Here is a 13,472-nt window from a genome sequence, read left to right on the forward strand (position 1 = left end):
GTGGATTGGATCGGATTCAACCATGGATTCAACAGCGGCTGAGACGCACCGTGGTTGCCAACTGTTGGGTGAAAACAGAGTGTAGTCGTTGTAGTAAACTATTACGAATGTACCATTTACGTATAAAATGCCTCTGAGCACTAATACAAACTTTTTTTAGCCATTTTTGCCCCACTAAGAACTATCCCGCCGAAAATTCAGCCGCAACGTCTCGTGCGTCTAACATGTGGACGCGAAGGCACACCTCAAAAACTGCATCACAACATCCTTCTCCACGTCAAGTTGTCAAAGCCGCCCACAAGGAGCATGCTCTACCACTTAATAGTGTTAATAGTGCGAATGTAGTTGTATGCCCGCGCACACCAGCCTGGCACTAACCATTCAGTGTTTGCTGGTCGAGAGGGCCCACCTCACCAGCAAGCCCCCAGAATGAGGTCACCTTTCTCCGGGAAAGCGCCCAAACAGTTTCCATAAAGGTTCCCTTGCGCTGTGGCAATCGGCTTTCATCACGCTTCACCAGAACACCCCCAGAAAACTAGGACATACTTATCTCAAAGACTACACAGCGTTTCCGGCCGGTAGTCACCTCATCGCCAGTCCACCTCAACAACCCCCTCGTCGTCCCCAAACACTCCCGATCTTCATACTAATTGCCATGTTTCAACCCCTCAATCTCCTCCTCCCACTTTAAATTTCCATTGTTTTTCTGTCCATTTCTTCCTCCCCCTCTCCCCTCAGGTACCCTTCGTGACGTAATCGATTTTGCTGATTGATTGACTGTAGGGTTTAACGCGTTAATGCAACATAGGCGATGAGGCGTGCCCTAGTGGACGGATCCGGATTAATTTTGGATACCTGGGGATCTTTAATGTGTGCAGAAATCTCGTACACACAGGCTCTTTTCGCCTCCAACAGAAAAGTGGCCGCCTTGTCCGGGAATTGAACCCACGTCCTCGTGCTCAGCAGCACAACACCTTAGCCACTGAGCCACTGCAGCAGGTAATCGATATTGCATGACCAACTTTCAGCCTACCTGTGTGATTGCAACCGCACTGGGTAGGAATAATATTAACATTATTTTTATAGCCATTTGTTCATTTATTCATGCATTACGTAAACAAGCGACCTGCCATGCAGGCACGCATTTCATGTCAAGGGATTTCACCCTGGAGCGCTAACGAACGTTCTGCGGAACCGGTGAGCGTTCCCGACGTTATCTCCATAGGCAATTGAGCACAGCTGCACTTCCCACAGCAACCAATGGCAATGAAGGGAAGAGGACAAAAAATGGGAGGAATTTCCGCAGAATCTAGCTTATTTACCTGCCTGCATGCGATAAGACCTTGCTGAATAAAACTTGTTTAAAGTGGCCATGAAGACAAAATACACGTTGGGTTCATGAAAAATACTGATTCGTACCTATAACAATGATACCAATTTTTATCACAAACTGCGTACAAACAATGGAGACATTAATAAAAGCACATGAAGCAGTGGGGCCTCCCTACCCACTTTCTGGCGATTGCTCTATGTCGACGTCACGGAATAGTGTTTATGCCATTGGCAGTCAGCGACCTAAGCCACCGCCACGAAATGACTGGGAAAATTGTAGTGGAGCCTCTAGTCCCGTTTGATCATATCAGTTGAATGCTAAGGTGCAGCTAACACACTGCTAACTACATTTTTTACTGCAGGCCTATATCACATCACTCCTGACCATATCAGATCACGGTAGTGCAATATTTGAAAGTTTTCCCATATTTCTTGCATTTTTATGGTTAAAGAAATGTCTTTCGTGGCTGGAATAGAGCTGCGTGGGTTACGAAAGGCATGTTCATTCAAAGTGAACCAATTTTTTTTTGTTTTTACAGACCCTTTAAGTGAATGCAATGAATGAAGGCATTGTTTGCAGCTTCATTTACTGCATTTATTCGAATATAAGGAGAGTTTTTTTTTTTCTCCAAAATCGAATAAATGCGGTAACTCTTGTTTCAAAACTTTCCCCACCTGTCCCTCCTCAATGGGATGAGAGAAAGGCATCGAAGCCTCAACATGAAAAAGCAAATGCACACTTCTTAATAAACCAAGAATATTTTTATTACCTATAAAGCAGCTACACTCATTCTGCACTTGCAGCAATATAAAAGAGCGAAACATCAGTGTGCGTCAAGAAGGGCAACACGTTCTTTGCCAAAAATAAGTTAGGGCTACGGCTACCACTTGCACCTTATACGAAAGGTAGACACTACATCCAAGTCACGTGATGTACATTTCACAAAAAATACTTAGTCTCTGCACAGAGGTTGCTTCAATGTGCAATAGTCGAGCCGACCAACTTGCAGATTAGTTGTGATTGCAGAAATTACCAACCAATTAACAAATACAAACACATGGGAACGTAATCAAAGCAACTGAAATCAATTCAAGGAGCGATCTCCAAAGACTTCTCACGCTGATATGGGGAAACTGGTGGTGGTAACATCAGATCAATCTGTTGTGGGCGTGATAAGCTAAAAAAGCTCTGTGCATTTACCTAGGAATAAAGCAACCAAATATGACTTCTTCAGATGTAACAATAGGCCTAGAAACTTCGCACAAACAGCGTGATAACAGACAGTCTAGTTAATAGCTCCGAAGTGTTCATCACAGTTACACGAGACAACAGGCTGTTATAAGCCAACTGCTCAGAGGAGATAAGGTATCACTTCAGCCGTCAGGCACATCTCATAAGCGTATTTGGCAAGAGCAACTCCAGTGGCATGTCAGTGCAGTGGTGTCAGAGCAAGTTCATTTGCTTCCAGCAAACAAAACATTACATGAGCATATAACCGGAAATGTATTTTGTCTTTCAACAGCATTGGTCAGTATTCAAAGCACAAGAACTTATACGGAAAAAATCAATAAAAATATCAGAAATTAAAAGATACGCGGCTCCAAGTATTAGATGTGTCCGTTGAGCGGAATAATGAACGGAGATCTGTTTCCAATGGCAGTGGAATCGTTAAAATGGGAATTCACAGGTAAAAACCCAGCTATTGTAAGTCGGGGGCATCGGAGTAGCGTTGCATACTTATATGAGACGGTGCGTTCGAGACTTACTATCAGAACACAAACAAAAACACAACCAATAGTCAAGAGAGACTGGTCAACAAAAACTACAAGGACAAGTGCAGCTTGCTGGCAGCGCTTATGAAAACTACGTAAAATAAAAAAATGAAATGAAAAGGCTACTACAAATTGAATGCGATACACGCCGCTACAAGTTGGCACAAATTTTGGTGTTCGTTTGGCGTAACCCATCAGACAACAAAAATCGCGTGATCTGATGTATTGAACAAAAGCATTCCGTACGATGCACGTTTGGCTAGCACTTGATGTTATCCTAAGACAGCTTTTATCACTTTATCAGGAGAACAAATCCAAGTCTGCACCACTCAAACTCGTGGCGAAGTATTGTTATCTAGTGTCCGACAAGCTTCCTATCTTTTTATCCGGGGTGTACGTTTGGCCAACGAATACTGAACAAAACAAATTGCCTAAATTCTTTTTTGTCCCTTGACTTTCTTGATTTCGTGACGTTAGATCTTTCTTGCCTTAAAGGAGCACACGATAGCCTTTTCTGCTAAACACAAGCCGACACAAGCTGTCAACTTCATCTTTTTGTTGTAATAGGAAAAGAGAGAGCACCACAACACCCAGGGATTGTGTTTGCAAGTTTAATCTGATTGGGCTGAAAGTTTTTGCCCCATTTCGAAATTTAAAGCAGTAGGCAAACAGGTAGTAGGAGTCACTTTTCAAACAACTTTGGTTTTCCAGACATCCTCACTGTTTCAGACATTTCCTAAATAGGACGAAACAAGCCACAAATTCACAACACCGACCCACGAGCTCCTACCCAACAACACATGACTGGAAATTTTTGCAACACTGCAATCAGATACAACAGCAGTAACAACCAACATTCTACATTTCATAAACGTTTTCTCTGCAAACTTTTAACAACTGTATATCAACCATGTGCTTTTTGGATGAGTACTCTCTGCAGAGGCAACAACAGGCCTTCAATTGACAGCACTGACCCGTACATTGCTCCTCGACAAGAGACAGACACCACAACAGCAGTGGTGGGGGCGGAAAGGACAGTACGTAAAAACCTGCTTCCAGGCGTTTTTTTTTTTTTTTGCATTAGAGAACCTTTTCTTTCTGGCAATTCTCATGTGCGTGCAAGTTCTTGCGTACCTTGGTCACAGCAGTGTCATTAAAAGCTATGATCTATGAATTTATGCAATCGTACTCAACGTGGCTAATGTCATAACAACACCAAGAAGAGTGGCAATGCAGAGAACAAACGTTTCAGAACCCGAACGGGGGGTCTTAGACCGCATGGTTCCGTACAGTGAGCAACCCACATGCGCGAACATACATTGTAAAAGCCTACACAGTTACAAGCCTGGGCAAGTGAACCTAGACTGCAGTTCCTAGCTTGCATGGTTCCCCTAGACTATACAGTTCCATACAGTAAGGAACCTGCATGATTCTTAGCTTTTACAAGTAAACATGCACTGTACAGTTCCCTCCGATTAGGAACATGCACAGGTTCTTATAGATAAACCATCCTGTATAGATAAACTGAGACTGTGCAGTCTTACTGCACGCAAAGGCTCCTAGCCTTTGTGGATGGGTGAACTTACGACTGCACAATTACATATGTTTACAAATATCTAGGCATGTTCCCTATCAGTACGGGTAAGCTTAGACCATACAAGTTCCATACAGATAGGAACACATACAGGTTCCTAACCCTTGTGCTTGAACTTATACCACATGGCTCCGTAAATTTACAAACATTTAAAAGTATTTCCAATCTTTTGCAAATGAACTTTATCCGTACATGTTGGAGACACATACAGGTTCCTAGCCCTTGTACTTGAACTTAGACCGCATGGTTCCGTAAATTTACAAACATGTACAAGTATTGTGAACTTCGTGAATGAACTTCAACCGTACATGTTGGGAACACGTACACAGGTTTGCAGTCCTTACAAGTGAATTTGCGCTAAACAGTTCCATACGGTCAGAACCCAGCCCAGGTTCTGAAACTTCCTCCCCGTTTTGATCCAATCTGTGACAATGCTTTATTCTTTCACTGCCACCGATTCAAACCAACTATTTCATACGGGAGATACGGGGACAGTGGCGGCACCACACGCGACGACGTCTAATAGGTGAAGCACCGCTTGGGGCTGAGGAACTCGCACAAGTTCCCAGCTCTTGTGCTTGAACTTAGACCACATGGTTCCGAAAATTCAGAAACATGTACAAGTATTGTAAATTTCGTGAATGAACTTTAACCATACATGTCGGGAACACGTGCACAGGTTTCCAGCCCTTACATGTGAACTTACGCTATACAGTTCCATACGGTCAAAACCCAGCACGGGTTCTGAAACTTCCTCCACGTTTCGATCTGGTCTGCGATGATGCTTTATTCTTTTACTGCCACGATTCTAATCAACTCCTTCATACGGGATACGTCTAGTAGGTGAAGCACCGCTTGGGGCTGTACATCAGCTTCTCCAGGTTGGGCTTGCATGCGAAGTTGATCATGGGCGGAGGGCCGCACATGAGGATGATAGAAGAGGACGACGGCGGTGGGAGGTTCTGCTCAATCATGTCGGCGCTGACGAAGCCGACGCCCTGCGTCCAGCCGTCCTTTGGCCGGTCCACCGTGAGGAAGAGGCGGAAGCGGTCCGGATTCTGCTGCAGCACTTCCTCCAGCTCCGGACGGAGCAGGATGTCGTCTTCCGTCTGGTTGGCGAAGATGAGCGAGCAGCGCGTCTTGTCCGCAGGGTCGCTGAACACCTGGCGGATGATCTGCGGCGGCAAAAAAGAACAAGGATGAAGGCAAAACTTGAGCACGCACACACAACAGCAATGGTTAACGTTTGTAGAACTTCACACTTTTTTTGTATAACAGATATATTGACGTGCTGTGTTTCCAATACATTTCCTCGGTAATGTGCGAATTATGGAATACATGATGCAACACTTCACCAAATATGGCTTTATCCCCACCAAATTTTTCGGAGGGGGGGGGGGGGGGGGGGGTTAGGGGCAGGGAGCTCAGATTGATTCCAACTACCTAGGTATCTTTAACGTGCGGCGAAATCTCAACACTCAAGAGCAGCCATCACGGCTGTAATCGAACCCACGTAGTTGGGCTCAAGAAGCGCAACACCTTAGCCACTGTGGCAGGTTCATTTCCTTAGAAATGTGTGTGTGAACTTAGGAATACACGATGCAGCGCTTGACCAAATATGATTTCATTCCTACAGGCTTAGCCATGTGTACGTGTTTCAAAGAGGTGACCTCCTTGTCATTTACTCTTTATTTTCGGCTTTATGTGTCCCAACTTGGTTCATGAAGGTAGCCAGAAGTCTCGGAATTTGGCACTTCTCCTTCTTTCCTATGTTGTTGTAGAACCTAGGGCTGCTACCTGTTTACTTAAAATGAATTTTGCATTGTTGCAAAGCCAGTAAATTTCAACACTATGCAAGCGGTCTTCCTGGCCTTTAACTTAGTTCAATGCACTTTTCAGACAAGTTATGTGGACCAAACTGCATTTAAAATCAAGTATGCCCTCAAGAATGCTCAGCTGTGGCAGCTACTGTTCATACCTTGTGCTTTGCCATTTACTGCACGTAACTTCTTGAAGGCAACGATACACCTCTTAAAACTTACATTTAAACACACAGCTTTATCTAAAAGTGGCGAGCCTTCCCGACCTCAGGTTCACTGATGTCTGAGGTGATCGCCGTCCGTATTGCTAGGGCAGTGACCTGTCGATGTGGGAACACTAGTTCACTTGGAATCCAACCAAAAACTGGATAATACCATTTCCAGACTGGACGCGGGTTCGATTCCCAGCCGCAACGGCTGCTTTTCTGATGGAGGCGAAAAGCAAAAACGCCCGTGTGTGTGAGATTTCGGCGCACGTTAAAGATCCCCAGGTGGTCCGAATTAATCCGGAGCCCTCTACTACGGCACGCCTCATCACGTGCATTGCATCGGACGCATTAAACCGTACAATCAAATCAATGAAATCAACTATTTGCAGAATACTCTAATACACATGATAGCGTATCAAAGGCCGAAACAGCTAGCCAGAAGCTGTGACCTCTCAAATCCCTACAGTTTGCTTTGTATCAAGAATAAGGACAGAATTGTAACTGATATAAGCATTTTTGTTGCTCGTGAACTAACTTGCAGCTGATCTGACCATTTATGTTGTCAGCCACGTTTCAGTCCAATACTGTACTTCCACGATGTGTTTACTGGAATGTAGGTCAACCGGAGCACATGACAAACTGAGAACTTATAAAAAAACTCTGACACATTTCCTTTCAGACTCACTGATATCTTACAGCTATCCCATAGTATAGAGTAGCACTTTATCACACATAAGTATTTTACATGTATTCATCATCATCATCATCATCAGTCTGTCTACGCCCACTGCAGGGCAAAGGCCTCTCCCATGGATTTCCAATTACCCCGGTCCTGTGCTAACTGCGACCAATTCATCCCCGCAAACTTCTTGATCCCATCTGCCCATCTAACTTCCTGCCGTCCCCTGCAACGCTTGCCTTCTCTAGGGATTTGATTGATTGATTGGGGCGTTTAACGCGCCGACGCAACGCAGGCGATGAGGCGCGCCGTAGTGGAGGGCTCCGGATTAATTTTGACCACCTGGGGATCTTTATCGTGCGCCGAAATCTCGTACACACGGGCGTTTTTGCTTTTCGCCTCCATCAGAAAAGCGGCCGCCGCGGCCGGGAATCGAACCCGCGACCTCGTGCTCAGCAGCGCAACGCCTTAGCCTTGCCTTCTCTAGGAATCCACTCTGTTACCCTTAATGACCAACAGTTATCTTGCCTTCGCATTACATGCCCTGCCCACGCCCATTTCCTCTTCTTAATTTCTACTAGTATGTCCTTAACACGCGTTTGTTCCCTGATTACACATGTTCCATGTATTACGCAGCATTCCATGTATTACACAGTGCTAAAGAACTTTGCTACGGATAGTGTTTATGGCAGAAAAGAAAATGACGAAAATCAGTAGGATGTAATTTTGTACACCACACACGGATTTACGAACTCAGTGACCTTAGGGGGGTCGTTCATGCAGCATTCCATGTCCCCACATGGGAGTTTTTCTGAGTGGAAACGGTATCCATAAATACCGGAATGCACAGCTCAGCTTTCTCATAAATAGCCTGATAAAAAAGCTACGGTTTGACACAGCGAATCTGGCCAACGTGCACACAGCTGGCCTGATGTGCTTCCCAAGCACTGTCACAGCTGTTAGTAGTGCCGCGAAAAAGTATCATGATCATACAGGATTCAAAGCAAAAATCTATTGCCCCAACTGTAATGTAGGGCAGTTTATAGTGCGACGTGCAGGAAGGCACGTACGCAAGGTGAAAGCAATGACAAACATAAATGACGGATCAAGTGGTTTATTGTGTCAAAAGTTTAGTGAATGTTTATTTATTTCGGTGACCGAGTTTGCACGACTGCTTGAGCAGTGAACAAAGGCAATAACAGCCACCTTGATTAGAACCATAGTATAATACCCCTGCTACACTTGCCTCCGAAGGTCATTTGACTCAAATGAGGGGCTTCGAATGCCATTCAGAATCCGCCGTTCTCCACTACAATGGACCTTTTTCCAGTACCGGTCCTTCTAGCGGCCACCATGGCGAACTCAAAATGGCAATAAGGCACGGCCCCCAAAAAGTCGGGCTTCCGGAGAATTCGTGCACAAAATATCCTAGTCCTGCAGTCCCTCCCGCCCTCACCCGTCAATGTTACGGTAGCAGGCACACGTTCCCGTGACTAATCTGCAGTGGTCAAAGGGTACCTCCTTTACTTTTTTATATTTTTGTTACTCCCTCACTGGCAGCCACTAGTCGCAGCGTGGTCAGCCTCAAATGTCTTTGCCACTTTACTTAGAAAGCCTTTTTTGCGTGCCCGAAGGCACCCACCACGAGCCGTCAAAAGAGAAAAACGCGCTGCGGTAGAAAGCATAACCGGTACCCAAGCAGCAAGCTGAGGGGCGCGCCCTTTTTTTTATTTTGCTGGAGGTGCCTGCCAAGAATGGCGGAGCGGCAGCCCATGCATGAGCAGGTCGCTACTGGAAAAAAGTCCATTTCGATGGCGTTTGAAAGCTTTATCGCTCGACTTGCAGCATGGCGCTGCTGCTGTCGAGTTCGGTTTTTACACAATAATTCAACAATCAGACTTAGAAGCAGTCCTTGGTATTAAAATGATATCAAATTATAAATGATAAATTAAGCATGATAAGGTCTAGCGCAGTGGTCAGGCTCATAGAAGTACTGTATGGATCAAATAAACCACGACTGCTTCAAAGTTACGCGGATGAGCGCACATTACTAGCCTGTCATTTGTCTCTGACAAGCAATGTCAGCCAGTAAACGTGAGTGACAGCCAGATATGCGTTAAAAGAATATTGCATTTTATCCGACAATGGAGCACAGGCTGCAAGAACTGCAAAAGACGCAATACGAACTGGGACACTAAAGAAGAAGGGAGTTTACGAGCATGCTAATGATTGTTTTATTTTAATGAAATACTTGATAGAAGTTACATTAAGAGGCGCTTGGCACCACATTTGGATAGACTGTTTTGTTCCCAATTGTTTGTGGAATCAATTCTTCTGCAAGCACGTGACGGCGGCTCAAGAGAATTCAATTTTGACCGAAACCGAGAAAGTAATGGATCGAAGATGTATGTAATGCAACCAAAAATTGCGCCAGAAAAGTGCCAGACTTGCGAACGCTGCTTTGTCAGATTATACTAAGTACGGTTGTTCACACCCGATTTTTACACCCCGAACGTGTGTCAGGAGAATCGGATTAAACCTGATTTCTCCTCAAACAGACCTTTTTAAATTAGCGATCTGCACAATCATGCGTTTATGTTCCGCTGTTCTCAACCAGTACTTGCTGGAAGCAAGCTCCACAAACACATGCTTTCGAACTCACTGAGTATTGGCATGACTCTGCCGCTCACTACTCCAGGCTGCAAATGCTGCACTGACATTGTTGTGCCTAGGAAATAGAAGCTGTGATGTCGAGAAAACTTTCTCCCGGCTGAGACACCCGTTCAACGATTGAACTGGTCTCAAATGGAGACCCACATATTGTGCATGCAGATGATGATGTATGTAAACAAGGATGTGCAAAAAATTAATGACTAGTTTTTGGTGAATAAAATGTTCCCTGTCTTAGAAGTTATCAATGCTCTTTACTGTCATCATTTGGTGTTTCATTAAAAAAAAAAAACACCAAATTTTGGGGGAGTATTTGCTAGAAAACACTGATGTCCCGCAGATTACCAGCTTGAAACAAACACCGATTTTAACATGTTAGCGTTAATTAAGAAGCTTGCGATACCTTCTGGTAAAACAAATTGAGTGTGTGACATAGCACATCGATAGATTTACCCCGAAAAACCCCGAATTTCGGAATTGTTTTACAAAACAACCCAATTTCTCAACGATTATCAGGTTGAAAAAATAGCACCCGATTTTCTACCCCACGATTTTAAAAAACCATCAAACCCGAAAATGAACAACCCTAATTATAAGCCGTATTCTAATTGAAAACACTATGGGCTTGAGAATTGCTCTTCACTAAAGACCTATTTCCCCGTGCAGTGCACACCAAAGCTGAAGGAAAAGGCATTCATCCCGGTTTTCCTACCTGACAAACAAACAGAACATCCCACCCCAATGAAAGGTGTAACGTCATTAAAAACTGCTTTCATCTATGAGCTCTACTATTTCTCAAGCACAATTGTGCAAACCAAAAACTGATAATCTCACACTGTCCCAATGAACCTGGCATGGCATGAGTACTGTGCCTTGACCTGTACAGCCAAGGGACATCACAAACTCAGCCAGTGAGTTCCGATACAAACTTTTCTGGGAAAGCCGAGTTTCCAAGACTTCGTACGCAGAGCTGTCAGTACCGCACCATGAACATTTAATCCCATTAGTACAGTAAAAACACGCCAAACAAAACCCGACGAATACTGTTCCTTTTATTTGGAGTACTATTTTGTATCTGAAACACCTAACAACTCAAGCAGGCGTGGTTGAGTTCCAGTGTGAACATTTAAGTGGTTCTCATTTGATGTGGGTGCATATACCGTACACTACACAAACCACTCGAGAACCAAAAAGAAGCTGCTTTACCCATTATTTTCAACCTGACTCCCCCACACCAGACTTCATTCTTTTCAAAACGACCTTACTTCCCCGACAAAAGAGTTCATTCTTCTCAAAACTGAAGATTAGAGACTAGCTGACAACCCCACCCCAATCGCCGCCAAAAGTACAGCTCTTCAGGGTAAACGCAACACAGCTGGTAGAGTGCCCGTTGCAGTCTTTTAAAACTACCGTTTGCACTTAGCCGTTCTCTTTCCTGGTGCCAGCATTTCCTTCACGCCGCGGCCTCGGTTTTTACATCCGGGTCAGAGACCAAAGCGGCGCCCTTGTCGAGCTGCACGGGCGTTGCTGCTGTTATCTGGAGTGTCAGACACGACATGTAACGTAAGCCACATTCCAGAATCGATGCGGGCAACACCGAGCAGCCGTCTGCTCTGAACTGCAGGAAAGTCAGCTTTTACCCACGCCAGCTGGAATACGACATCCTCGACGCTAACTAAAAAGAGAGCAGCTTGTTAAAATAGCTGGGAAAGTCGAAATGCGTGTGCGGCGGCGCGAACGAGGTTGAGAATCGGGCGGGATCAACCTCGTATTGTTTGTAAACACAACGCTAAACGCAACAACAGACACGACGCCACTTTCGACGATACGCTCTTACCTGTAGCATAGGCGTTATGCCCGTGCCCCCAGCGATCATGCCGATCTCGGACGCGAGGTGAATCTGCGGCGGCGACTTCTTGTCCGGTTGGATAAGGAACTTGCCTCTTCCTTCGTAGCGGATCAAGCCCGACGGACCGCGGACCTGAATCGTGTCGCCGATGGACATGCCTTCAAGATGCTGCGACATCTTCCCACCCTCGGGAAACTTTGGGTGGACATTTCGGAAGTAAACCTTCACGACGAGGTCGAAGTAGCCGTGGTGGCGGTCGCTGGTGACGGGCGTGTACGGGCGAAGCACGATCTGGCCGTTGACGGTCGCGATGAGGTAAATGTGCTGGCCGGTGGGTAGTCCGAGCGTGTGCTCGGCAGTGGGCAGAGCGAAGCGAAAGCGACGGGTGTCGTGGCTGATCTCCTCGCGTTCGATCAGCTTGACGTTGTACTTGACGTCGGGGTCTTGCAGCAGCACGGGCGTCCGGTACCGGGAGGTTAGGTACCGGTACAGGAGGGCTGCGGCCACGGCCGCGCCGAGACCACTGAGCACGACGAGCAGCGACATGGATTTGACCTGGGAGCCGTATCGCCGCATGGATGGATGCGTCGAGTTATCGCTTTGCCTTATTTTTTGTTTCTTTCCTTCTCTCGCCCGGAGAGAGTGAAGGCGAGGAGTGGTAGCTTTTTTTCCTTTTCCTCCTTTGTGGGCACCTGTTTGAATGAGCGTGACGTCCGAGCAGAGCGAGCGGAGAGAGATTTACGATATTTTCTTTTTTGCTTTCCGGACACACTCGAGGTAGACGTACTGCTGATTCTACTCGCTACGCCATGCTTCAGTACACGCAAGAAATAAGAAATGGGCGGTTGCTTGACGACATAGAGCCTTGACCAGAATGAGGCAACGAGCACGGCGTTTAAAGGTTTAAATGCCTAGATATGTCCTCACGCCTGAAACACTGACGATTGCTGACGACTTTGCGCCTTTGCCTTGTGGATTTTCTTGTCTTCGGTTTTGTTCTCTGAGCTAGGCGACATAGGCGACCGAGGCGACTCGCGACTCCATCGATTCCGCGACAGCCTTGACCAACGCAATGCCTGGGCGCGAGAACGAAAGTCAGAAAGGGGCAGCGTTATTAGATAGACGGCCTTGGGCCACATTTTCGTTTCGGGTGTTTTTTTTTTTTTTTTTTTTTTTGTCAGCTCTGGTCTGCAGCCTTGGCGTTATCTTGCTTCACACATGCGGGCGTTCCAATGCGGCCTGCTGAAATTAAACTTTTAGCCAACTGTACGACAGTTTGTGATCATCAAAAATGAATGTGGTATCATAAAGTTTTGTAGTGTCCAGCCAAAAATTATTTTCAAATATAGCGAGTTCCCGCCAGTTTGTAGCAGTGGATACAGCATCTTGCTCTACATCAAATTTTCACTATTTTTGGCAATGGTGTTCGGCTGTTTCGGCTGCTCGCTTAGTACAGTGATCCCAATAAAACCGTAGCGACTTAATTAATAATCGAAGCAAACATAGCATGATCACTAGCAAAAAACGACCGTAGATCCAACATGTA

General features: G+C 45.6%; 1 protein-coding gene across 1 annotated transcript; it reads right to left on the reverse strand.

The window, feature by feature from the left end:
• Window positions 1-3,702: 3,702 nt before the first annotated feature.
• LOC144144235 (NADH-cytochrome b5 reductase 3-like) lies at window positions 3,703-12,876 on the reverse strand. Its single transcript, XM_077675599.1, has 2 exons — window positions 11,915-12,876; window positions 3,703-5,874 (listed from the first exon to the last, which is right to left on the reverse strand). The coding sequence occupies exons 1-2, from the start codon at window positions 12,500-12,502 to the stop codon at window positions 5,536-5,538; spliced, it is 927 nt and encodes a 308-aa protein (XP_077531725.1). The 5' UTR covers window positions 12,503-12,876; the 3' UTR covers window positions 3,703-5,535.
• Between the last annotated feature and the right edge of the window lie 596 nt (window positions 12,877-13,472).

Source organism: Haemaphysalis longicornis, unplaced genomic scaffold, assembly GCF_048455015.1.
Source record: "Haemaphysalis longicornis isolate Haplotype H1 unplaced genomic scaffold, Haemaphysalis longicornis Haplotype H1 scaffold_67, whole genome shotgun sequence".
In the NCBI taxonomy this organism is placed as follows: domain Eukaryota; kingdom Metazoa; phylum Arthropoda; class Arachnida; order Ixodida; family Ixodidae; genus Haemaphysalis; species Haemaphysalis longicornis.